The sequence below is a fragment of the Diospyros lotus genome, chromosome 8 (genome assembly GCF_014633365.1).
Source record: "Diospyros lotus cultivar Yz01 chromosome 8, ASM1463336v1, whole genome shotgun sequence".
Classification (NCBI taxonomy): Eukaryota; Viridiplantae; Streptophyta; class Magnoliopsida; order Ericales; family Ebenaceae; genus Diospyros; species Diospyros lotus.
In genome coordinates this window covers 41092381-41120070 of record NC_068345.1, presented here as the reverse complement: position 1 = coordinate 41120070, position 27690 = coordinate 41092381, and the positions used below count along the sequence as shown (strand labels likewise).

The 27690-nt window shown below is 36.6% G+C and overlaps 4 protein-coding genes across 4 annotated transcripts; 3 read left to right on the top strand and 1 right to left on the bottom strand.

Annotated features, from left to right (window-relative positions):
* The first annotated feature begins 5919 nt into the window (after positions 1–5919).
* On the top strand, positions 5920–9447 carry LOC127808240 (gibberellin 2-beta-dioxygenase 8-like). The gene is made up of 3 exons (XM_052346691.1): positions 5920–6561; positions 8688–9009; positions 9146–9447. The coding sequence occupies exons 1-3, from the start codon at positions 6086–6088 to the stop codon at positions 9374–9376; spliced, it is 1029 nt and encodes a 342-aa protein (XP_052202651.1). The 5' UTR covers positions 5920–6085; the 3' UTR covers positions 9377–9447.
* A 1145-nt stretch (positions 9448–10592) lies between these two features.
* LOC127807161 (probable pyruvate, phosphate dikinase regulatory protein, chloroplastic) lies at positions 10593–13779 on the top strand. The gene is made up of 3 exons (XM_052344820.1): positions 10593–11151; positions 11984–12623; positions 12814–13779. The coding sequence occupies exons 1-3, from the start codon at positions 10663–10665 to the stop codon at positions 12915–12917; spliced, it is 1233 nt and encodes a 410-aa protein (XP_052200780.1). The 5' UTR covers positions 10593–10662; the 3' UTR covers positions 12918–13779.
* Positions 13780–19344: 5565 nt separating this feature from the next.
* Positions 19345–22303, bottom strand: LOC127807249 (uncharacterized). The gene is made up of 6 exons (XM_052344945.1): positions 22127–22303; positions 21855–21983; positions 21556–21720; positions 21049–21166; positions 19992–20211; positions 19345–19755 (listed from the first exon to the last, which is right to left on the bottom strand). Exons 2-6 carry the CDS (start codon positions 21873–21875, stop codon positions 19671–19673), a joined length of 609 nt encoding a protein of 202 aa, XP_052200905.1. The 5' UTR covers positions 21876–21983; positions 22127–22303; the 3' UTR covers positions 19345–19670.
* Positions 22304–26816: 4513 nt separating this feature from the next.
* Positions 26817–27563, top strand: LOC127808427 (NDR1/HIN1-like protein 26). Its single transcript, XM_052346961.1, has one exon. The coding sequence runs from the start codon at positions 26839–26841 to the stop codon at positions 27514–27516; it is 678 nt and encodes a 225-aa protein (XP_052202921.1). The 5' UTR covers positions 26817–26838; the 3' UTR covers positions 27517–27563.
* Positions 27564–27690: the final 127 nt, after the last annotated feature.

Sequence of the window (27690 nt, the reverse complement as noted above, 5' to 3'; positions counted from 1 at the left end):
GTTATTGTTTTTTAAATATCTTAATTGTAAAATTATATTTATTATTATTTTCTGGAGACCTGCAAAAGAGAAAGTGATTAGAAACGTGACGTGTCTTTTACACGAACCTTTGACACTTAATTAGTTTATAAAAGAGTATAGAAAAATAAAAATATTATAGTATGAGTAGAATTTTTGTAGTATCTCGAATCATCTATTTTGAATTTTTAAATATAAATATTGAAGATAAATTTGACATATTTTTAGACTAAGGAAAGACTATAAGAAGGGTTTTCCTAATTAGGTACCAGAGCAAGGAGAGGCCTTAGGTGAAGTCGGCCTTTGGAATAGTCTCTGGGGGATAATTCCATCGAACAGGTCTCTTGAGCTTTCCTTTCTGCGTGGGTCTATGGACCCACTACTTAAGATACAACACTATAGCTAATTGAGTTTTATTGAGCTTAATTAATTAAAACCGTGATTAAGTTTATGCACACGTGATAAGACATTTCCGAGGAGGCGTGGCATTGGCATGGCCAGAAATCAGTAATCTAGCTAGGCGAGGAGGAGATTAATTTATATATATACATATATCTTGATGAGCCATATATATTTTATACCATATGATCTATTATAAAATATATATATTATCCCATTATTCATCCTCACCCCCACATATATATGGTGAAAGTAAAATTCTCAAATACATTTACGAATTTGACAAACAATCCTTATAAAATAACGTCACATGCATAAATTTATAATACTTTTATTTAAAATTAACAATAATTTATAATAATGAGTAGATTTATTGTTAATTTCAAATAGAATTATTAGAAATTTAAATAAAATTATTATAAATTTTTGTATCATGTCAATTTATAAAAATTATTTATCGAATTTATTTATAAGTAATACATTTCCCAACGTACGGACATTAAAACAAATCACAAGCATGTGCTACAAACTTCCAAAGATTATAAGTAGCAGCCCTTTTTTTTTTTTTTTTTTTTTCCCATTACCACGAAAGGTTTGCAACAGTTAGGAATTGTCTCGTTTTGACTGTATTTGCAAATATTATTTTTATTTTACATTAGAGAACATTTGGGTCTTTATCTTCTATTAGGATTAAATTCCTTTATCTTAATTATGTGAGGTATAGTTTGTATAGAGTTTCTAACTTTTACATCCGTTGGAAACTTTATTTTTGGTAGCATCGATCATAAGATATAAAAACAAAAATCTACATATGTTTAGCATTGGTTCTCGAGATCTGAAATCAAATGATAGATGAGGCTCCATGGCCTGCACAGCCTCTATGTAACATTTGGTTATTAAATTAAACATTAATTAAGGCCTAAATCAGCAGACATGGATGCATGATACAAGACGTCCTAGCATCTATACATATAACTAATAGTAAGCCTCTTACATACTCACAAGTCACAATCTTGTCATCCAGGCCATATATATTAGGGTGGTGATAATTGAGCACACGCGACAAAATATTTGTCACAAAGTGTGCACCACCCCACGTCTATCAAGTATTTTTGAGGATAGAAAAGAGACAAAAGCAACTAAAATGTTACCTTCCTACCAAATGTAACATGTGCGACCCACCTCCAACACTAACACTCAGGATGAAATGATCACTACAAAAGATGTTGTGTATCACGTTTATTTGACCACACAATAAGATGTGTCACTTTATTTACTTATATTACAAATTAGACACGTATAGGAGAAAGTACGAAAAAAAATCTTAATACAAATTTGTCATATGTAAAAAGTGACAAACTTTTTTTTAGTGAAAACACATAGAGATGGTTGAGTGTGAGTGTGAGTGTGTGCGCTTTCTCTATCTTATATTGGTGGATTAAAGGAGATTTCAAGGGGATAAATACCCCTTCCTTTGGAAATGGGTTTGGCCTCTACCCACACGCGCACACTGTTGTTGCCGTTTGTTCGATCAGTGTCATGTATAAATATATTTTTGTTATAAATTTATTTAATATTTTTTTAATTAATCCAATAAATTTTCTAAATTTTACTCTAACTAGTTTGCTGATTTTCTACGAGATTCTCGATAGCTGGCTTTATGGTTTTGATGTCGGGTTTCAATTATATATATAGTCGGGTCTCTATTAGATGTTACTCCCTAATCGTTTCTTCCATTTGTATGAGTTCTTCAGTCCTAGTCCCACGCTCGGAGAACAAGTATCATACAGAGTTCTACCAGAACCTACTGTTCAAGGTTACCAATCAACTAGATCTGATCGTTGAATCCTGCTACGATAGTCGTTGGAGTCTGCTAGCAACTAGTGCAAGACGATTCTGCTTTCAAGACTACACTTGCACGTGCGTCGATCGTTGCCAACCCTTTGTTCTTCTGTTATACCAGTCAATTGCAACAATACTAGTTTCGTCTTTTTTTATGTTGATTGTTGTTATTGTATTATCCCTTTTGTTCGTATATACACGTTGGTGCAGTTGTTGTGTTTTTATTTTACTGCTTCAATACATACACGAATACTGCCATATATTCTAACAATCTGAAGACAAAGTCTTCATACTGTGGTGGCCACCAATACAGCTGCCATCGCTACTATTCCCTCTGTCTCTACTGCTATTTTGGCTGCTGCTTCAACTACTATTCTTGCTACTACCATTGTCGTTGTTGTCGGACTGCCTGTCGCCAAAGCGACTCCTCATGTTGAAAACCACAACAGTTAAACAGTAAGGACTTCAAGAGATGACAACAAAAAATAGTGTTCTATCTCACCACACTGAACACGGCTCACATTTTTAAAGAGGAACGTCCAGTCACTCCCAAGAAAGATATCACTACGGATATTGAAGCTATAGCATCCTGCATCGAGCGATAAGAAGGACCAGAACAACTTACCCTGATGGGCTTATGCGAACTTCCCAGGGGGTCACCCATCATTAAGCTGCCCTAGCTCAAGCACGCTTAACCCGAGAGTTCTTTGTCTACATCCAACCCAAAAGATATCCAACTAATGTTGTTACCTTCCTTACTTATCCTCGATATATACTACCCTTTTTTTGGCTCTTGGGGTATTACATTTTCCCCCTCTTAAGCACATGATGTCCTCGTCATGCAACTTTACAATCGATCCCAGATCTCCCCCCTTTGTATGGCCAATGTAGGATTCACCTAAGGTGCCTACACGTACGCTCCCCTCTTAGGGACTCAGCATTCTCGCTGAGGTTTGCCCCACCACTGTGCTCAAAGGTTCGAGGGAGGCTCTGATACTACCTGTAACATCCCACATCGAGCGATAGAAAGGACCGGAACAACTTATCCTGATGGGCTTATGCGAACTTCCCAGGAGGTCACCTATCCTTGAGCTACCCCAACTCAAGCACGCTTAATCCGAGAGTTCTTTGCTTACATTCAGTCCAAAAGGTATTCAGCTGTTGTTGTTATCTTCCTTACTTATTTTTGATATATACTACCATTCATTGGCCTCTTGGGGTATTACAGAAACTGTCAAGGAGGTTTGGCTATATTCTAACTTTCTTTGTCATAACTATATATTGAGTAGACTGGCAGACTAGCTATACAACATTTATTGCAATACCTATCAAACACCCAAGCAACTGTGGGAAACTTTAGACAAAAAATACAAGTTGGAGGATGCCGACACCAAGAAATTTCTTGTGGGGAAGTTTTTAGAATTCAAGATGATTGATGCTAAGTTGGTAGTCAACCAAATGGAAGAATTGCAAATCATTATTAGTGATTTGTATAGTGAGGGAATGATCATTAATGAACCATTCCAAGTTGGTGCTGTGATTAAAAAATTACTATTTTCGTGGAAAAACTTCAAAAACTATCTCAAACACAAACGAAATGAGTTGTCCATGGAGCAAGTTTAAACAAGTTATGTGTGATATTTATTGTCTCGATTTACCATACAAATGATAGTTCAAGAGCTGACTTCATTATTTCTTCGGTAAGTTCGATGGATACTCACTAAAGAAGGTTCAAGTCCAAAAAACATCTTATCTAATGCATAACTTATCTCTTTGCTCTTCGTGATGTCATGTTAATTTATTTGTTTTAGTTCACTTACACTCATGTGGGGGAATTGTTAAGTGTGAGTGTAAGTGTGTGTGCATTTTCTCTATCCCCCATTAGTGGGTTAAGGGAGATTCCAAGGTGATAAATACTCTCCTTTGGAAATGGGTTTAGGCTCCAAGGGGCACCCATATTTTATGAATGGGTAAGCCCCTACCTAAATGCACGCGCCGGCACCATTCATCCTGTCAGTTTGTCGATTCGGTGAGGTAATATATGTAAATATATTTTTGTTTCAAATTTATTTAATATTTTTTTAATTTGATTAGTTTTTTTGGATTTTACTCCAACTGGTTTGTTGATTTTCTCTGGGATTCTTGGTGACTGATTTTATGGTTTTGGTGTCAGGTTTCAACTATATATATAGCCGTGCCTCTGTCAAATGTTACCCCCCGTATCATTTCTTCCATTTGTACGAGTTATTCAATCCCAATCTCACTCCCGGAGAGCAAGTATCATACAGAGTTCTGCCAGAACCTACTGTTCGAGGTTACTGATCAGTTGGATTCGATCTGAATCCTTCTAAGACAGTTTCTGGTCTACCAACAACCAATGTAAGACGATTTTGTCTTTAGGATAGCATTTGTGGTGCCTCGATCGTTACCAAGCCTCTATTCTTCTGTTATATCAGTCAATTGTAGTAGTGCTAGTTCCGTCTTCTTCGGGGTCGATTGTTCTTGTTGTATTATCCCTGTTGTTCATATATACACGTTGGTGCAATTGCTGTGTTTTTATTTTTCTACTTCAATACATACACAAATGCTACCATATATTCCAATAGAAACATGGTTGAAAAACATATGGATAATGCTACATGTACCGACTCGATAACAGGCTCGATAACCAAATCAGATTTCATAGATCAGATTTCATCATCGATCATCAAGGTGTCGCAGACAGGAGAAGCCCGGGGTTCATGAAGCCTGACTGGGTTCATAGTCGGGCTTCATCCGCAAATGAAGCCCACTCATGCTTCAATGACAGTCGTGCGAGGCACTACAACGAGGCGACGAGGGTAGAAATGGTGAATCTGCAAATTAGGTAAGGGCATTTTTATCATTTAGCACCTTCGATCATTCTCTCAATAACTCAATTGTTTGTATAAGTAATATTTTCCTTTTATATAACAAACATATAAAAGGTACTTCTTGTCATCCATCTGACGAGACTCGGTGCTAGGTGCATCGAGAAAGGGCTGAGTGGGAGCAGGTGTCCCCGTTGAAAAATAAAATTAATTAATTAATTTCTTATAGAAAAAAGTCGACCAAATTGATCCCTTCATTTTTTAATTTTGGACAATGTGACCCTGAACCTTGCTTTGGGTCAAATTAATCCTGAACTTTTACTAATTTACCATTATTTGTTGCTAAACTAAGATAATCTATATGCCTGCCCCTCCAAGTTTGGTCATACCTCTCCATACCCCTTGCTCCCCATGTCTAAGAGTGTAAGTGAATCAAGATTAATACTTTCAGATGGGTACTACAAAATTACATATATTTTGATATATATATATATATGGTATTATATAATTATTATACAAAATGAAACATTAATTAAGAATATGATATTATTTTGGGGGTATTGGGATCTATGTGTGTTTCATAGTTGGAAGCCTTTGAAAGGTCCATCTACGAAAGGCATGTGGCCAAGAGTGTGTCTCCCTCTCGCATTCTTTTCTCTCCACACATATAAAAGACATTCATAAAACTTTTGTCCCAAAGTCCAAACGTTGAAATGGAGGCACGATAGCGTTTTCATCAACCAGACACAAGAACAAACTGCCAAACCTTCGTTTCACATTATCTTGTATTTGTCATTAACCTTGGAAAAAGAAAAAAAGAATTTGCCTTTTTCAATTTTATATATATATATATATATATATCTTCGTTAGGATCTGTTTCTCTAAATTCAAGTGTAAAGTTCATCAGTAGCTAGTCTTAAATTTTTGCTTGTATTATAAGTAATGTCTCCTTAGTTGGGTTTCAGCTTTTGAGCAATATGGAGTCATCAGAGCCGCCATTTCAAGAGGCTTACAAAGCTCTCTTCGACCGGTACTACGAATCGGGATACGATGATGGTGATGGTGATGGTGATGATGATGATGATGATGTTAATTCGACTGCGGTCGAGGAATGCGAGCTGCCATTGATCGACCTTCGGAAGCTAAGCCTAGGGGAAGTGGAGAGAGGAGAGTGCAAGAGAGAGATAGCAAGAGCTTCGCGAGAATGGGGCTTCTTCCAGGTCGTGAACCACGAGATTTCGTGGGAGATTTTGGAGCGAATGAGGCGCGAGCAGGTGAAGGTGTTCAAGGGGCCGTTTGGAGAGAAGATCAACGACGGCTACCTGAACTTCTCGCCGGGCAGTTATCGGTGGGGAACGCCGTCGCCGACTTGCCTCAGGCAGCTGTCCTGGTCGGAAGCATTTCATGTTCCTCTGGCTGATATATCTTGCTTGGGTGGCCTCACCAAACTCGGGTACGTAACCTCAATTCAATCACCAAGCTTTATGTGATCTTAATTTATTTGTCAATTGCTCCTTTACCCATTTTCTCATCTTCTCTTCTATCCTCTATAGTGAGTGCAATGCGTAACATGTCATTGTTCTTTTTCTTCTTCACTTGGTAGATCCTCATTGTTCTTTCCAGGAGGACACACACGCACGCGCACAGATCTATGTATATCTTTTAAATACTTTGTCCTTTAATTAATTAGTAATTTTCCTTAAAGCAAGAGAATCATCGTGTGAACCCATGAAGTTCTAGCTTATGGTATCTTTTTGTCTCATGTGGAGATCAGATTTGGAAGAAATCAGCTAGTTCTGGAAGAAGCTAGCTAGCTAGGAGAACAGAGCTTTGGCCCATAAAAGTTGCAAAATTGTACTCCTAAAGCGTATTGTTTTGTAGTTCCAATATCCTTCTCCTTTTTTCCTTTTCTTTTCTTTCCCTTTTCTTAGGGTAACTGTTACATATATAGTCAAAAATCTTGTTAAATAGGAAAATAAGAAAACTATATTCTTTCCAAAGATGTATGTATACAAATACATACCACAAGAATTTCCATTATATCATTTTTTTCACATGGGTTTTACATAAAAATCTTGTTAATTTTTTTTTTAAAAAATTCTATATATATGGAATGGAGTTAGGCTTAGGGCTCATATTGTTTGCATTTGTTTTGGCTATGCGTATGGCTCCTTGATTTATGGTTTTGATTGTTTTGGTTCAATCATTGGATGGTAAACCCCTTGCTCAAAGGGAAGGTAGCTATTGGACGGCTGTCTAGAATTGACAAATTAGGAGATCGCAGTACACACATGGAAGCAATTTCTGATGGTAGTACACTGCAGAGATATAGAAGCCAGCAATTTGAGTGGGTTATTTAGATAATGATCAGGATATGCATCATGTACTATCAATCACTGTTACTTTACCCTTTTTTCTAAGTAGAAGATTTTATCTCTTGATGGTGATGTGATGTTTTCGGCATTTTGGGAAGTGACTGAGGTAGAATCTAATTTAAGGGTTTTTTGTGATGATTAGTATGGATGAGATTTGAACATAAACATATGCTTGATTGGTGGATTGATATATAATTAAGAGGAGATTACCCGTTTGACCTGATTAGTTGTTAATTATGGTAGCATTGAATTGGACGATTTTGCCGCAACACCACCCCAAGAAAGGTAAGGAATGATTGGCTGAAGACCAATGGTCTATTCAGAGATGGAAAGCGATATGTTGTTGGAAAGAAACGTTCCACAAATTAAAGCAATGGAATAGCTGATTGTGCTGTCATCAACAGAACACCTTAAAAACAAAAATTATCAAAATGAAACAACCCATCAAACTTGGTATATAGCTGGATAGCCTTGTAATGGTGGCAATCCAATTATGCAAAATACCTTGCAAAGAAGGATCGAGTTTGTTAATTATATATATGGTAGAGTGAAGAAGAAGAAGAGGAGGAGGAGGAGGAGGAGGATTATTCTTTCTCTGTCATTTATAATTGTCGCAACTGTGAGACTCTTGAGTGACACTGCCAAGAGAACATGCCCTTAATTTCCCTGTGTCCCTTCGGAAACCTACTGCATATTACTCGTACCCTCAAATTAAAGCCTTCATGTACGTGCATTTGCATGCAATGCTCTCTCTCTCTCTCTCTCTCTCTATATATATATATATCTAGTTGTATGCATGTATATATATATATGTGTGTGTGTGTGTGTGTGGATGTATAGTACGCGAAATGCCACCACAAGGTCACGTGAAGGTCTCATGTGGATGAACTGGAAGAGTCTGGCAAAGCAGTTTTGACAGAAGAATAGGACTTGACGTGCCCGTTAATGGGTCCAACTCAGTGGTCTATTGATTCATCAAGCGAGTCCACCACCATAACCAATAGTACAGTACAGTACTGGATTTTACTTAATAACTTCATTACCCTCTCATGCAAGATCTCTATTAGTTTGAGTGAATAATCCCTTGGATTAGCGTTTGATATATAGTTAATTGGATCCTTTCTGAATTAGGGCGTCAGTGTTAAGGGTTATTACTGTTATATTTCTTCTATATCTTTTAATAATTTCTTAATTAATTGTTCAGCTCAACCATGGAACAGTTCGCCACAACAGTTTCTGAGCTAGCCCAAACACTTGCAGAAATCTTGGCAGAAGACCTGGGTCACAAGTCCACATTTTTCAAAGAGAATTGTGTGCCAAGCACTTGCTATCTCCGGATGAACAGATACCCGCCATGTCCAATGTCTTCTGAGGTCTTCGGCTTGATTCCTCACACCGACAGTGACTTCCTCACAATATTGCATCAGGATGAGATCGGAGGATTGCAGCTGGTCAAAGACGGCAAGTGGATCGCCGTTAAGCCCCGCCCAGAAGCTCTCATTATCAACATCGGTGACTTATTTCAGGCACATATATATATATAATTGATAAATATATATATATATTCTCCATCGCCTCACTAGCTAATAATTAATGAAGCCATTATTAATGTAAGATTTGTACATGAATTAATCAATTTGACATGGTGTATCTGCAATGCAGGCGTGGAGCAATGGCGTTTACAGGAGCGTTGAACACCGGGTGGTCGCCAACAAGGCGGTGGAGAGGTTTTCTACTGCATATTTCTTCTGCCCGTCCTTTGAAACTGTGATAGAGAGCTGTGTTGAGCCGTCAGTATATAGGAAGTTTAGCTTTAAAGAGTTCAGATTCCAGGTTCAAGAAGATGTGAAAACATTTGGTTACAAAATAGGGCTTCCTAGGTTTCTCGCATGATATTAATATTTGATTAATTACCCACTGGGCTTGTTTTACTTTTCACCTAAATTGATAAATTATATATTAAGTTAGTGTCCGTTGAAATGAACAAGATAAGATTTTATTAAAATAAAATTGAAATATATTTTTAATTAAGATATAAAATATATATATATATATATAGTTAAGATAAGAGTGAGATACATTTCAAAATTTTTATTAAATTATTTATTAATTTTTTTAAAATATATTAAAGGATATATGAATTATTTTTTCTTACCTATAAGGTTCTACATAAATTTATTTAAAGATGAGAAAGATTATTTGAATAATCCTAAATAAGAAGTCACGTGATTTTTTTTAGTAATTACTAAATAAATTTAACATACATAATAAAAAATATTTTTATGTAAAATATATTTTCTATAATCGTATTGTAGTGTTGGTGGTGGTGGAAGTAGTAGTAGTTTGCGCTTTATAGGTGGGTCGACAGCATTATTGGTGATTCTGTGTATAAACCATAATAATAATTCATACATTTCAAAGAAGAAACCCATTTCTTCTTCTTCTTCTTATGGTTAGAGAAATAAGTGATTCTGAATTACATCTTTGGAAGAATGGCTAATGAATTATTGTTTCTAGCAAATCTTGTCAATAAGATGAGACAGACCGTAAAAGTTGTGTCTCCCAACCTCAGCAGCATTCAACAAAATCATCTAATTCTAACTTAGGCAATCGGTCCACATGGCCCAACGGGCCTATACAGTAATTGTACCCTGGTGGCCCAATTTTTGACCTTCATAAATTGATGTTTACATTATAAATTAATAGGATTTTTAAGTGGATATTAATTTTTCCAAATTCATCTTGAATTTTCGAGTGTGGACTGCAATTAAAATTTAAAGGGTCTCACTCGTTCATCTGATGGCCCATCTAAACTAGGCCAGGCCCTATGGGCCTTTCTGGGCCAGCCTCCCTGAGGGCCGGGCATGACTCTTCTGGCGGCGTCATGCCCTTTCTCCTTTATCTTAGCTTTTCTCTGTGCCTTCTGCTAAATAAAATCATTATCCTTTCTGAATTTTTTTTGGGGGATAAATTTGGAGTATTTTTCCTTTTTTTTTTTTTTTTTTTTTTTTGAGGGGGCGGGGGGGGGGGGGGGGGGGGGGGGGGGGGGGGAGGAGTGGTTTCTTGAGACTAGCGATAAGACAATTCCGAATTTGCCACTACTTTCTGGGTGGTTTAAAATTTTTCCGACCAGCCAAACAGTTTGTTGACTTCTTCCAGAAAATCTCGGAAATAAAGAAATGTTGGCCTCTGCGACCTTGGGCCTCTCGAACCTCCCCGCAGCGCCGGCTTCAGCCACCACCGAACCTAAGCCCAAACCTCCTCAACCTTCTCTGGCTCTCGCCACCGGATCAGGCAACCAAGCCTCCTCCGAGCCTGAGACCGAGCCACCGGCTCGGAAACTGAAGGGCAGTACCCAACTGAACCGCTGGTCCCGGGCTCGCGCCATTCGTTCCGGCCGGAAGCTGGACCGCCCCACCCTCCGGACCGCCACGGCCTTGGACATGCCCCCTCCGGTTCGCTCGCCGGAGACTGACTCGCCGCTGTCTTCTCCGTCGTCCGGCGGAAGTGGCGAGGAGGAGGACGAGCCGTCGGCGGCAAAGTCGATATACATGGTTTCCGACGGCACTGGGTGGACGGCGGAGCATTCCGTGCACGCCGCTTTGGGGCAGTTCGACCACTGCTTGGTCGATCGGGGGTGCCCCGTAAATACACACTTGTTGTCTGCGGTAAATATGCCTTTTAATCTTCTTCTTGCCTTTTGTTTATGCAAATTTGAGTCTGGAAAACTTGTTTCTTGAGCAAATTGTAATGTTTTTTATGCTTCAATGGGGCTTCCAGCAATTAACTTTCTCAAGTGGAAACCATAAACAAAGAATACAAAACAAAAATGAGAAAAAGTTGTGATAGTTGAATCTCGGATTTTGGTTGAGTGTTGATGGCAGAACGTTGGCTAAGATTGTCAATGTTGTGCATATGGAGATCCCATGATCAAGAGTTTCAACTTTCTGGAGTTTCATGGGAGGAAATGATTGGGGATAGAACTTGTAAAGAACCAGCTGTAGCAGTTTAATTTAAGCTTTGAACTTTCTGAGGGGTGTTACCAGAGATTATTTTGTGCCTCTAAGGCACCACTAGCAGAACACAATGTTGTCCCAAATCAATGAGATGTTGTAATGTGTTAGTGATAAGGTTAAATTTGTAAATATATTTAAAATGGTTCGTGTTATTGTTTACAAATTTTACGTTATAATTAGCACGTGACAACATGCCATTGGTTTGAGACAGCAACCAAGGTGTTCTGCTAATATGGTGCTGTGATGGCTGGAGACGCAATATTTATAGGCCAAGGAATTATTTTTGTTCACCGACCTGATTTAGGTTCTTAGACTGCCACTGGCGCCATCTTCTGGAAGTTATAGAATATAAATGGATCATAGTTCTATGGCAATTTGAATTTCATGAGTTCTATATGCCATCATTCTTCGTAATGGACCACTTTTATGCAGTTGGTCAAGGCCTGACTCATAATCCTTTTACTGATTTACCGTTGCTTCTCAGATTGATGATGTGGATAGGCTAATGGAGGTTATAAAGCAAGCGGCTAAAGAAGGTGCGATGCTGGTGTATACTCTAGCTGACCCTTCCATGGCTGAATCTGCCAAACAAGCTTGCAAGATATGGGCTGTCCCATCAGTGGATGTATTGGGACCAATTACAGAGGCAATTGCTTCCCATCTGGGTGTTTTGCCTTCTGGCCTCCCTCGTGGAGCACCAGGTAGAACTTCCCATCTTAATGAAGAATACTTCCAACGGATTGAAGCTATTGAATTTACCATAAAGCAAGATGATGGGGCCTTGCCTCAAAACCTGCACAAGGCTGACATTATTCTTGCTGGTGTTTCTCGAACTGGAAAAACACCCCTATCAACTTATCTGGCCCACAAAGGATACAAAGTGGCAAATGTCCCTATTGTAATGAATGTAGAGTTGCCGAAGACTTTCTTTGAAGTTGATCCAGGGAAAATTTTTTGTTTGACCATAAATCCTGTTGTCCTTCAAACAATTAGAAGAGCTAGAGCAAAGAGCTTGGGCCTTAGTGAACAAGTAAGGAATAACTATTCAGAGATGGATTATGTCAGAGAGGAATTGGATTATGCTGGCAGGATTTTTGCACAGAATCCCGTCTGGCCAGTGATTGGTGAGTGCATACTTTCTGATTTTTTTTCTTTGTTTTCTTATGACTCTCTAATGTGTAATCCTACGCAAAGAAATGTCAGGTTTAGACCTAATTTCAAATAAAGATCAATAGATGCAAAAGATGGTAATCGAAGTTCTTTGCGAGACAGTCATATCAATCAATCTTCTTCTCATTATTGCTGTGGTTGCAGAGGTCACAGCAAAAGCAATTGAAGAAACAGCAGCAGTTATACTGAGGCTTTACCATGATCGGAGGAACAGGTGCTCAATGCCAAGAATCTCAAAACGCTACTAGAGATGGATAGTTATTCGTCTTGAACATGTTGTGTCAGATGCTGAGTCTGAAGAGGGAGAGGCAATATCGACTCTAGAGTAAGTTAAGTTGCAAGCAATGAATTAATGAAGAGAGTCATGAGGCAAGCCCTAGCTTCAATATCTATCGCTGCTCCCTTAATTGAACTTTGTTAATGACTTTTCATTTGAAGTGTCATGGTAAGATAGCTATATTAAGGCTCGAGGAGGTCATTGGAGTATACCATTTCTGCTACAATAAAAGCTTACTTTCTCTTGTAACTATGCATTTCTTTGATGTTAAGTATTTTCTAATGGAATCTAGCTGCAATCTGCCAATTAAGGCATGTCCAAATCTATACGTCTACTGGATTTTATAGTTTAGAACTGCTGCAATAAAAATGTTGCTGAAAATAGTGGAGCAAGTGATAAAGAGTTCAAAGGTCAATATACTCTATGAAATTTTTAGGTTTACATTTGGCACTTATGATCTGTTGCAGCTAATGGATTCCTTTTTTGTTTTTTATTCTGAGAATGGAATCTATTATTTGTTAACTATGTTTGTTTTGGCCATTAAAAAAAAAAAAAAAAAGTCGCTGTGTTTGTTTTGTTATACAATTATTATGTCTATGTTAATTCTTTGCATGTGTTGTACATTGCTTTACATAAAATTGTTACAAGAAATTAATTCAATATCACCTAAACGAGCGGCGCTTGCTTTCAGACTGTGGTGAGAGTGAGACATTTCTTAACCAATCCTAGTAGCCTGGTTAAATATTTAAACCTTTAATTAGAAAAATAGACCAGGTGAGAGAAAAGAAATAGGAAAAAATAAAATAATAAACAAACTGTTGCTTCAATTGTACTGTAGAATATTAATACAGGAACTATCATATGTCGTTGTAATACTCAAGAAATTAAGATTATTTAAAAATAAGTATTTTATTATAAAAATAAAATTTTAGAGTATATTGATATCTGAATAGCCCAAAAAATTGATCTAAACGACTACAGGGAGTGCCCTAGAGTCGAGATGTCAAAGGAAAATGATGTGGCATTAATGAATATTTTGAGGCATGATTTATGGTATCGAAAGAAATCGAATCATGAATGATTTTTGGGTTGTAAAATCGAATTGTCGTATGAGACTTTTGGGAAGTCAACAAAATCTTAAGGGGGTTTCAGTTTTTCATAAGGAATAATCTTTCAACAGTTTCAGGAAGAAATGAAAGGGTTTAGGCCAAAACGAAGATTCGAGGCTAAGTGTAGTTTTTCGAAATTGCTAGAGGGAGGTCGAAATGATATTTTTTCGGAATCTTCAGAGCCAAATGAAAATTTTAGGACTTGAGGAACTTAATTGCAATTATGCAAAGTTTAGAGGCTATGTGAAAATGGGTCAAAATGAGAAAGCCAAAGTTTGAGGGGTCAAAGTGCAATTTCAGAAAAATCTTCAAACAGCCATGACCGACCAGCCTATCTAATCGCCGAAATCGACCATGAGAGACCCGAAGAAGTGGCTAGAAGGCCTCGGGGCAAGACCAAGACAAGCTTCTTGGCCAACAAATGGCCAAAATTGCGTCGAAATCAGGACAACTTTCGGTCGAAAGTTTGGCCACTAAGAATCAAGTTTTGGGTTGCTTTCAGTGGGATTTGGACTAATTAAGGGCAAGATGAGACATCAGAGGCCTTGGGTTGCCCGAGATCTGTCGTTTGGGAGTTCAAATTTGTTTATAAATAGGGATTCCATGAAGGCCGAATGTTGGCAGGTTTTTAGCTTCAAATCAAGGTCGTTTCCGAACGAATTGGCTTACCAAACCATAGAACTTTTGTTGCCCATGAGGTGAGGATCAGATCTGGAGAACTAGAGGCATTTTTGTGCTGTTTTGATGGAGTTTTCGAAGGTCACCGGAAAAGGAGGCGGACCACCTTGGCCAAGACTTCAAGCGTCCGGTTGGAAACCTTCCGGTGCTCCTTTCGAGGCTCAACATGTGCCATCTGGATTGATTCAGCAAGGGGAAGAAGATGTCATCGAAATCTCCTGTCGCCGGTGTACTGGCATCGGAGAAGACAACTGGCGTATGGCAAGCACGCGTTGGTTTTCACGCGCGACCACTCGCCTTAGCGTGAGTGGGCGTATGGAAGGTGGAAAAAATCGAGAAAAATCTTGAAAAATAAGTTTTGGGGGTTTGTGCAAAAAAATTTGATGTTGGCCTTTCCGATGTCTTAGTTTTTGCACCAACTAGTCTTGTTTTGCATGAAATTGAAGCAATGAGGTAAGTTCAGTAATTTTCTCTTGAAGTTCTTAGTATATAATGAATTATTATGGAAAAAGATTAGAGAAAATAGTCTGGAAGGTATTTATTTGAATTTTTAAAAGAAAAAATGAGAGAAAATGAAGGAAAATATTAAAATATTGAGATATTTTGTGACTAAATATGAATTATAGGATTGTTGTGCTCGAGGAATTATGGTTTGTGCAACTCTTTAGGTTTGGCACGAAAATCAAAGTTGGACACGCAAATCGAGACAATGCGCGTTTTTCGAGGTATTCTGAATTTCGTGTTAAAGGTGAGTGGTTTTATCCCGAGAACCTATATATGACATGTTTGCTTCATTATGCATAATATTTATTGAAGTTATGATCATTTTGTCATATTGCATGGAAAGTCGTGATTTTTACATGACACGATTTTATTGGCATATTAATACTCGTGCATAGGATTGGGATATTGCTCCGATAGTGTAGCCGTAATTTCCTAAGGGCAAATGATTGAACTACGTTAGGATTATCTTAAAAGCAGGTCGGGATTCTACCTAGGGTTCCGTGCTAGACTGGTGAGTCAGGAAAGTTACACTATGGCATATGATTATTTATGTTATTGCATCATATATTCATATATCATGCTTCTAGACCCTCACTAAAAAATTCATCTTCTAATTGGGTTATGTCCCTGAAATATTTAAACGTTCCAGTTAGGATTTGCAGCTATGGCAAAATGATGATTAAGATGTGACGGCACGTGATAACGTAGCCGACTATGTTGCACGGAAACGGAAACGGGAAACGTTTCTGATAGGAAACGGAAACGTGGAAACAGACGTTTTTCTAAAAAAATAGGCATAAATAGGGTCCGACACGGGAATAGAAAACGTTTTTGAAATGTTTCGAAAATGGAGAAACAGCACCTATGAGGTGTTTCCGTACAACATAGGTAGCCGATGGGTTCGACAAGTTATTCCGGTATATGCTCATTTGTGAGGATTCAATATATGTTTTTAGTCATGTTTAAAATGTTATACTATATTGATGATCATGTATAATTGATACGGTTTAATGTATTTTTGAGGCATCATTAGATTGAATTTGAGGTGTTTGGTTGTTATTTCGAGAAATGAGTCTCCATGTATTTAAGTATTTGATGATATGATGGTATGATGGTACAGATTCTTATATTATGATTAAGTGAATTTAATTATGTATCATATCATGTTTCGATTTTAAGATTTTACATTTATGATGATTACCTATTTTAGTTATTGATTCTTATTTATTATACTGGGAAGTAGAACGAGATTATCTAAAAATAATTTATATTAAAAAAATATATTTTTAAAATTTTTAAATTATTTAACGTTCAAAAAAAATGAGCGTTACAGTCGTGTTGTGTATCCACAAGTTCAACTGTGAGTTTTAGATAAAGAGATCTTGAAAGAACTTCTTTTATCCCCTTTCCTGGGGAGTTGTAGACATAGGCAGCACCACCTTAATACTTAAATCAGTGCTTCGGTCTTTGTTGCCGTGCTTTCTGATGAGAGGTGGAATGATTCCAATGAATCTCCTCTCCATTGATGATTCAGGTTTTCTATGGTGTGGTCTTCTTTTTCGTTGTAGGGCCGTTTATTTAAATTTCTTTTGTGTTATATAGCATTGTAATACAGTACGATGATTCTCATATGTCCCATAGATGATCAATCATCGTACTGATATATGGTTGGATTTTAATTTTCTAGTGTCTCCCTGCAGAAAATAAAAAAAAAGTATGACAACTTAGTTACATGAATAATGTTCTTTCTCCTATGACTTCGATCATGTGTTTGAATAATTCTCGTTTCAAAATGGATCATGATGCAAAATATAATCAATCTGATGGTGTTTCCACTTTCAAAGGGTTGTCTTCTTTCTCTGCCCCCTTTCTTTCTTAACTTTCAGACGTTATAATCATTTTGGAGATAATTTCTTCCACTCCCATGTTTTCCCCCGAGCTCTCATTGCTATCTTGACATGAAAAAATATTGCCCCCCGATTCTTGGTCAAACCTTCGGGGCTGTTCAATTGCACAAAACAGCCCCCCGTCTGTTTCTGGGTAAATTTTTCCATGGCCGGGCAACATAAATTTGAAAAATGTGTTCAAAAGTTCAAAAAAAATTCCAACTAAAAAACGGAAAACTCAATTTTTTAAGTCTCCTCCTTTCAGTACTCTCCATTTATTACTCAGCAAGAGCAACCTCCCATGTAAAAACTCATCTCCTTTAGACTACTCTCTCTCTCTCTCTCTCTCTCTCCTCGCCGGTAGATACCCTCTCCCTGCTATGCTATTGTCTCCTACTCCCAGCTCCCTCAACCTGTGCTCCCTATTCTCATCTCATTCTATCACTTCCCTGTTCCTTGTTCTCAATTCGACAAAGGCAATTTGCTTTTGTCTCCTTTTTGCTGTTGATGTAAATCTATTCCAAAACAAATCTTAGTTCACAATGCTACATATCTAAATAATAATAGATAATAGAAAACATTTTAATAACATGTCTTTTGAACAAGGTTGTTAAAATCGAGATTTTAAGTGAGATTGTAGAGAAAGTTCATAAAATTGAATCGTAAAATTCGTAAAAAAATTAAAAATACTCTTTAATTTATGTAAATATATGTTTATAATGACATATTCCTTATTATAAATGAAATAGATATACCTATTTCAAAATTACTTCATCTATCAATTTTTAAAATACTAAATAATATGAAATTTCTAAATATTAAATTCATCATTCATCCATCTATAATCAAAATTTCAAACAACAAACATTACCATCATTATCAACAAACATTGTTAAAAATAACTAAAAATACTAAGTTATAAAAATAACAAATATTGTTAAACTTTTATATTATGTCATTACACTAATTAAGTTATCAATACCAAAGAGGTATATTTGTTTCTTACTAATTATCAATCTTAATATAAAATTAGATCCACCCATGATCTGATTGTGACATATTTAAAATTAATTCTTTGAATTTGCACTTACTTATACGTGTAGATAACAACATCACAAATGAGAATGTATATACACAAGCACAGTTACACAACACACTTACTCAGCACATCAATTAAATGTAACACAGAGCTTAGAATAATGCACGCATGGCATTTGATTATTGGACTTAGCAAAATATAGTCACTCTCACTCACAACTCACTCACATACCTGAGTTGGATTTGATTCTTTGAATTTTCAAGACGAATGAACGAAGAAGAAAAGCCAAAAAAAGATCGACAACAATTAAGGTTTGTAGAAAGACACAACAAGCGAATGTAGCAAGCACACAGGCACAACGTCGTTTAGGTTTTGTAGAAGAACCAAAATAGAAGATTGACAACGATTTTATATATATATATATATATGTTGGTTATGGATGAAAATATTTTTACTTCTAACCTCAAAATTGTGGGCAAAACTACACTTAGTAAACTCATAAACTCATAAAATCATAAACTCGGATTGGTAAACTTGTAGATTCGGGTCCGATTCTATAAAACATGATCCTACAAACGAGTTGACTCGTTTTATGCCTCTTGACTTATAAAATCATACGAGTTGACTCACGATTTTAACAGCAATGCTTTTGAACGCATTTTCCAATTTCTCAAATTTTCCGTAGCAGTTTGCAACTAAACAGCTCGGTGTTCAAATTCTAGAGAGATTGATGCATCTGTTCTTCTGTTGTGACTTTCATGGTCCCATATTTATCCTATCCCTTGATCCCATTGTGTTGTAGTCTCAACCCATCTTTTCTTACATTCTTTTTGTTCATGTTTTATTCTTTTTGCTACGCTAGGTTTTCCATGATAGTCAATGGGCTGAGCCATACTATTGGGAAGCAAACACAATGGTCTGAACTTTGATCCAGGTGCATTCTCTACTTCAAAAAGCTATCTCAATAATAAATATTTTCTTCATTGGAGCATTAGGACCTTTAATAGTGCACTGACCACGCGTATGCTTTGTTGCCTTCAGGTATATTTTTTGTGCTTTGCCCTTCCTTTGCTCACATGTAAGACACGATACACATCAAATGGGCAGTTGGGTTTTGACTGCTAAATTGGAACACTGAATTTAAGGCATGGAGAAAAGAAAAAGGGTCGTAGAGGGCCGGCAAAAAGTAACTCTCTGAACCTCCATTAAACACAAAAGTTAGCAACACGTCATCTCTTCTGAGATCTTCCCATTCATAATTTCATATACTAATGTAAAAGATTCCCTACCTTTGTCATAGTGCTCTTTGTCCTTGTTTCCATCTCAAAATCATTTTCATTTTATGGTCCTTGTATAATTCCATCATGTTGTCCGAAGCCGGATAGTTCCATAAAAAGGGCTGGACCATAATCAAGCCATGTCTCTGCTTTTCCTGTGTTCTTCTCCACACTGCAAGCTATGATATCATCTCCTCCTCTTCCACTTTAGAGTCACCACTGCCACTACCACTACCACTCCATAGCACTGTCATCCCCACCTTGTTTGCCCATGGAAATTGTGAAGTAAATCAATAGCATTGTTCCCATGCTTGACCTGCCAGAAATAGCGCGATGAGGTTGTCATAGCGATGTTTTTATTATCCGATTCTCATAAAACAGAGCTGTGAAAGAGTTAGTGTAATAGTACTAGCTGGTGCGACTTTTGAGTTTATCGAACCAAATAACGTACCCAAAATCTTCACTAGACTATGATATGAGACTAAACTACGAGATTAGGTCGGAACAGTTAGATGACAATAATGAGATGGGTTGGGTGTTAAGTCAACTTACAAGGTGGCCAAGAGGAAGAAAATCCTCCTCGGGTCAATGGCCCATGGCGGAGACCGCCTGAAACTCAATCTCCTGGCAGTCCACCTGCTTTCGGCGGTGGCGGCGCTGCTGTTTCCGGCCATGATAATGATCTGATGGTGGGTTTGTGGTGGGTTCACCTCCGCGGTCCCCACCGTCACCACCATGGGCTTTTCCGGTATGCTAGCACCAGCAAAAGCAGCTGCATTTTAATATAAACAATATACATGTCAGCTTCCATTGTTTATCGTCTGGTGTGCCAAATTGCACCTTTCCAAATTATGTACTAGTAACAAAAAGGAAGGAATAGCATTCTGTAATGGATCGAAAAAGCACCCTCCCCCCCCAAACTTTCAACCCCAACTCTTTGTTGACAGATACTATTCATCTTCAGAGCCAAATTATTTATCCATTCTGTTCTTGATTTTCTTAATTATTTGTGTACTCATCATATTGTGTGACAAATCTCACCTCTACTTGTATAAAATATACAAAGTTTTGTATATGTTTCATCAATAATTGAATAATGTCTCCGACCAATTCTGCCCCGCCAGTAGCCTCAGCAAATAATATCATATGGGGCTCCCCTGACCCTGTTTTCTTCTCCCATTTTGCTTTTCTTTGTTTAGAATAAAACGGGGGTCCAAACTAAACTAAAACCGCCATTAATCTGCACGTCTCAGGAACCCCATTTAGAAATATATCTATCATTACTAAATTAATTCATTCCATATATGTTAATCAAACCCAGGGTGTCTTCCCAAGAACCCAAGCTTGACAAATATATTCATGTGAAGAACTGATAATACAGCCAGATGACACAGAAGATTCACCATCACTGATGCGGGCCAGATACAGGTTGGTAGCGACATGATGCATAATCATGACTGGACATAGTGAAGGTTTTGGATTAATAATTTTAGTTCCGATTTGAGTATAATATAAATTATAAGGAATAAGATGGTAGATAAAAATAACCAACGAGCCAACTCTACGAACTGGGATAAAGAGTGGAAAAGAAAGGATCTTTGGTTCCCACCTCTCGGTGAAGCAGAGGCGGCCGTATCGGTTTCTTTCTCGTCGCCGGTGCTGGAATTGATCTTCTTCTCACTGCTGCCTCGGTGCTGTGATCCTTTTCTCGAAAGGCTTCTCTGCATCTGCTTATCCAAAACCAAAGGAGTATTAGATTATTGATGCCTGAATATGCCGAAAAACACTGATATAAGATTGTTCTTCATGAAGTTTGATGAAGAACTGGGCAATTTAAAATCTCTCTGTTGAAAGTGAAGCCGGAAAATAAAGATGGCAATAGTTGTTGTTGACTTATTGCAGCCGTTCTTGCAATGAAAGCAAGCAGTTAGAAACCGAAATTCAATCAATGGATTTGAATATTTCGTTGACTAATATTGAATGGAGTAATTAATCTTTCCTGGTAGAGGGTGGAAAAGAAGAAGAAATTCAGAAACCGAAATGGAAGTAATTGAATGGATGATTTACGGTCAAAAACCCAGATCAAAACTGAAGAAAAACGAAGGGAAAGACTCACTGTGGTTCCTGAATTTGCAGTTCTGTCTTTGCTGCTGAGTTGAACAAGGGATTCCATGTCTACTACGAAGTTTTCAGATTTGACGTTAGTCAACTGCCGCAAGCTGTTTGTTTGATCAGAAACTGAGATTTTCTGGGTGCCCATTTCGGCCGAGTCACGAGCTTCCTGAGAGAGAAAAATTTAAGAGGGGGGAGAAATTGAAATTCAGTTACTTTGTTGAGAAAAATCCGCGACTACCCACAGGCCAATGAAACAGTGCCAATCAAAAACCAGAACGAAACCCAGAAAAGCATGCTCACCCGCTTCGGATTTTCCGCCATTTTCTATCACTTTCTGAGGAAACGGAAAGCAAGCGCGAGAAAATAAAAGAGAGTTGGTTTCCGTTTCCAACAGCTTGCGTGCCGAATTGGGCAATCGCTATCCACCACCTGATCCGTTTGACATAAAAGCACAAAACAATCCTCCCATTAGTCAATTTCGATGCGTAAACAATTCCATGATAGAAACCGAGTCTCGTGAATGATAAGGAAAGACGCCACTTTTACAAAACTTCATTACAAAGTCTCCATACCTGCAGGCGAGAAATTACTGAAAACCAACCCAATTGACACGCATGAACCATCCAACAGAGACTTGGAACTTGAGCTGATTGAGAGAATAATTTTGAGAAATTTCTAGGACAACTGAGAAAGAGAGAGAGAGTTCTTCGGATTGTGATGAATGATGATTAATAAATATACAAGTTCGGGTGGGAAGATAGGGACCAGTCTTATAGGAGCGTGAAGCAACTGTCAACTTAAACTAAGCTTATACATAAGCCATCCATCCTAATCTTAAAGCTTAGAAGAGTAGCGTTCTAGTGGGACCAGGCTCCACGCTAACATGCCCTGCACTATCAAACCTATCTGATCTCACAGGGCGTAAATGAGTTCGAATTCGAGTTCGCTTCCCAAAGAATATATTTATACGAGTTGTTGTCTTGATAAAATTATTTTAAAAATCAATTATTATTTAAAAGTTATATACTTCCATTCCATTACTATATAATAATAAACAGCATGCTTGCTAACTCTAATTAATGTTTACATTTGTCTTACTATGATTTTGGAATGATAACTTGGGAAAAAAATTATATTATATTATTTTATATTTACACGTAAAAGGCAAGGCTGATCAACCCCAAGCTGGCTGGAGCATGGGCTTGAGGCATTCCTTTCATATTTGATATTGGATGTTGGCCAGTGGTGGGCTTGAGGCATTTGATATTGGATGTTGGCATTGATGTAGTAGTTAAGTTAATCAAATCATATCATGGTTAATTAGTTTGGCAACTAATTAATGTGCTAATAGAAACACGTAACAATAATTACTTCCCACTTTGCTAACAAAAATAAAAATGTTAACGATGAAGATGAAATAATTATTAAATATTAATTAGTGATTTTGTATCTAAAAAAATAAGAAAAATAAATTTTTAATAATTTTTATTATTTATTTGCATTAATAAATGACCACTAAAATAATTTTTGCTTTGGACCCACCTAATCTTAACCCGGCCCTGAAGTAGAAAATTTGTGAAGTGAGGAAGAGGAAAGCGAAAGAGCAAAAGGATATTTTGATTCCTTCCAACAACAATAATGTATAGATTTAATCGGAAATTTTGTGTTTAACATCATATAAGTGAGAGGGTCACAAATCATCACAATATTGAGGTTTTCGTAACATACTGTGAACTTTTGTATGGATTAATAACTGGGGGCATGCATGAAGACATTCGAATTAAGGAACAGGAAGTACAATAATGGTGATGTACAACAGCTCGATGCACAAATTTAATCCATTAAGCCGAAGGAGAGACTAATTATTAATGACTCAGAAGAACGATAAGGCACATGATTTTGCAAGCTAGTCGCGGCGCACGTCATGGATTCTTCTTGTTCTTATTGTACATTAAACTATATATATATTACAGCTGGGATGACAATTAATTTGATTCTTAAAAAGAATTTGTTATTTTGAATTATTTTGCCAAAACATTTGACTCTTTACCCATTCCTATCTAAAAGATTAGTCAATCAAATAATAAATAGTAAATGCATCGGTTTGAAAATAAATGACTTGCTAGTTGTAGAATATTATTCTCATTAGACTTAAACCTATTTAAGATAACAAAGATTCGGATAATTTTGCTATCTTTCAGCGAAATAAATGGACCTAAGATTAAGATAAATAAGGATCTGACTCAGATTTTTCTCTCGTTTTGGTATCATAAAAAAATAGGGATATTTTCATTCTTGGTCTACTCTTTCTAGTATTTTCGTGTCACAGTAATTTGAAATAGAGAATCGATATCAAATAAAGGCTAGCTAGATAAATGAAAATTAAATTATCAAATGTCACCAACAAATTTTTATTTTATTTTTTTATTTTTTTATACATACATAATATAAATCATTCCCAATATAGATAAATCACATAAATTAAGCAAAATGAAGTCTTTGGGCAAATCCATATTCTTGCCCTTATATTTTTATTTTTATTTTTATTTTGTGTAATGGCACGAACTTTTTTTTATTTTGATTACATCCATGTACTTGTATTTTCAAATTAATTTAAGTTTTATACTTTGATCCTTTTTCATGTACCAATTCAAATTTTTTGTTATTTCGATTACATTCTTATATTTGTATTTTTGAATTAATTTAATACCTATACTTTGATGTGTAAAAACAAAAGGCTAAATTGACTCTTCTTACTTTTTTTTTTTGTTTGTTTTATATATCCAAGTATAATAGTTAAATTGATTCGAAAATGCAAGTACAAGAGTGTATAATCGAAACAACGAAAAATTTAAATTGTCACACGAAAAAATATTAAAATATAAAGATTAAATTGAATAAAAATGTAAATTTAAAAATATAATTAAAATGATAAGAAATTCGAAGGAGCACAAAAATAAAAATATGGGTTCAGCCTAAAGTATTTTGATTGTGTGTTTAATTGCCATTAGCTTACGCTTGTCACCAACTACTCCACTCAACTCAATCATAAATCAACAATTCCGAAAGATGATTTTACTTTAGAAAATTATCAAGCATTTTGGAAGCCAAATTGAGATCAATTGAACTGAAAATTAAAACACGGATTCACCACCCACTTTCTTTGTGCTAATTAATGTCTTCCACTTCACCAACACCAACCTTATCTTCTTCTCTGGTCAGCCTCTTTCAACCGCTTAATTTTTTTGTGGCATTATTATAGTGTCACTTAGCACATAAGTACACGTGTACATATATGCTGTCTATGCTTCCAAAATAATTAAGGGTCGGTTTGGTGTGTTCTCAGGCAATGCCTAACGAAAACACTGATCTCTTCTCTTCTACTTTGTTGCGCCAAACCATTATATTTTACCATATTTGGTTGGTCGGAAAGTTTTCTTCCTGGTCACGCCAAACAGAATTGGTTCCAGAGAAAGACAGAGAGAGAGAGAGAGATGTTGTGTTCTCGCAAGAAGCCATCATGTGTACATATGATGATTTCTTCTCACCAGAAGTTATTGTTGGGCCGGGCCGTGGGCCTCTAGAATCTTTGGACATCTTCAATGGATGTTGTTGATGATGTCCCCACGAAAACTTGATTAAGAAATAAAGTATACAAAACTTATTTTTTTTTCCTCTGTATTTTAAGTTTGTTTTCGTGTGATTATTAAAAAAATTTATTATTTCGATAATATCTCTAAATCTGTATTTTTTATTTTTTGTGACAATACAAATTTTACATTATTTTGATTACATCTCTAGATTATATTGTCGACTTAATTTAATTTCTATATTTTAACGTAATAAAGTATGACGTGTATACTTTGTCATCTTACTTTACTTTTTTTTTCTTTTATACATAAAAATGCAAGGGTTAAATTGATTAAAAAATGTAAGTTTAAAGATGTAATCAAAATAACAAAAAGTTTATATTGTTATATTAAAAAAAATTTAAAATACAGGATTAAATTGACTTAAAAATTAAGTTTAAATATATAATTAAAATAACAAAAAATTTAAGTAAACACAAAAAAACATAAAAATACGGGAATAAAAATATAAATTTGGCCAAAGTAAGCAGTTCTCTCTAAATTATGCGCCATTTGCTTTGATGTGTAAACATTACTTTAAGGAAATTAAAAAATAATGATAAAACCACAAAAATAATTCAGAATTCTCAAGAAAATTAAAGAGAATATAAGACTCATGCCATCTCCAATGGCTTCCCTATTTCAATTCGCCAAGCTAAATATAGAGAGCCAACCCAAAATCAAGCTTCCAACAAAACTCGCCAAGCCAAATCTCAATTGTCAAAAATCTGGCGAAACTTAAAAGCTTCACCAAATGTGGCAAAGGAAATCTAAGAGATGAACATCACCATTTGAGTGGGAGAGGGTGATCGACCGAAGAAGATAAGCTTCAGACATGGCAAAAGACAACTTCGACCACCAAATTTGACGATTGTAGCAACAAACGAAAGTGGTGGCGACGACAACTGGCCGCAACAGTGTATTCTTCAGTGAATTTGGAGAATTTTTTGGCATATTCGGAGTCTTCTTCGAGCAGAGTTTTCTTGTAATTTTGAGGAATTTTTTATTTATTTTTGTATTAGATTATTGATATTATGTATTTGATTATTAATTTTTGTATTTAATTATTAATTTTGTGTATGTGTATATATTTGATTATTAATTTTGTTTATATGTGTATCTTATTATTTTGTATATTTGGTTATTAATTTGTGTATTTAATTATTAATTTTATGTTATATATGAAAATTATAGATAAGATAAAATAAATAAGAGAAAGAAAGAAGTGGAAATTGCAAAAACTAATAAATAGAATTGAAGTTTATTAATAAATAAATTAAATAAGAAGAGAAATATAAAGGAGAATAGAGAGTGTACCCGATTGGAGCATGCATAATTTTTTTAGGTAAAATTAAAATAAAAAAATAAATTATTTATAATATAATAAGAAGTGGAATAGGAGAACTATTAGAGACGGAATAAGAGGAGTGTAAAAACTTGGTTCTTCTCTACAAAACTTTTAACACCGTACGTAACTTGTATATATGCCTGTCTATGCATGAAATCATGTATGTCACTCAACGTTATTCTTTTCTTTTCCATGCAAAAGTGTTAATATTCTTCTACCACCTTTTCATTCTCAGTCCATATAAACCATTAATTCTTGGCCCTGTTCATCATCCCATTTTCTTCTCCATTTTCGTGCCAAGAGATTAATGCAGAACACTCGAGAAGAACTACCGGGTCGTGCTGGCTTTGACGGCTACGGCTCCTTCCGGCAACGCCACACAGCCCGGTACTACATGCATCGGGTCCAGGAGAGCCTCACCACCCGGGTCTCCAAGCTGGTGTGCGCCATTTGCCTCGCCCTCCTCCTCATCATCGGCATGGTCACATTCATTCTCTGGATCAGTCTACGCCCGCACCGACCCAGGATCCATGTTCGGGACTTCTCAATCCCGGGCCTGGCCCAGGCAAACGGGTTAGAGAACGCCCGGGTCGTCTTCAACGCGACAACCCGCAACCCGAACCAGAGCATCGGGATTTACTACGACGCTTTGCAGGCGACGCTGTACTATGATGATCAGAGCATTGGTGGGACCCCCCTGCTGTTTCCGTTTTATCAGCAGCCGAAGAATACTACGACGCTTTCCGGTGTACTGAGTGGGGCAACCTTGACGGTGAACAACCAGCGTTGGATGCAGTTCCAGTCTGACCGATCACAAGGGACGGTGATCTTCCGGCTGGACATAACGTCGACCATACGATTTAAAGTGTCCACGTGGAGCAGTAAGCGCCACAGGCTGCATGCCCATTGTGACGTTGGGGTGGGCCCTGATGGGTCGATCTTCGCCAGTTACAGAGATCGGAGATGCCCAGTTTATTTCACCTGATTAATGCTTAATCATTGGGTTATCATGTTGTTTATGTATTTTCTGATTGGTTGTAAATGTTTGTAAAATCATTTTGAAGTTAGTAATTTGAAAACTTTATTCTCAGATTTTTGTTTTGTAAAAGATTATAGTCCAAATAATGTTACTATCATATTTTCATAATTATAAGCGACT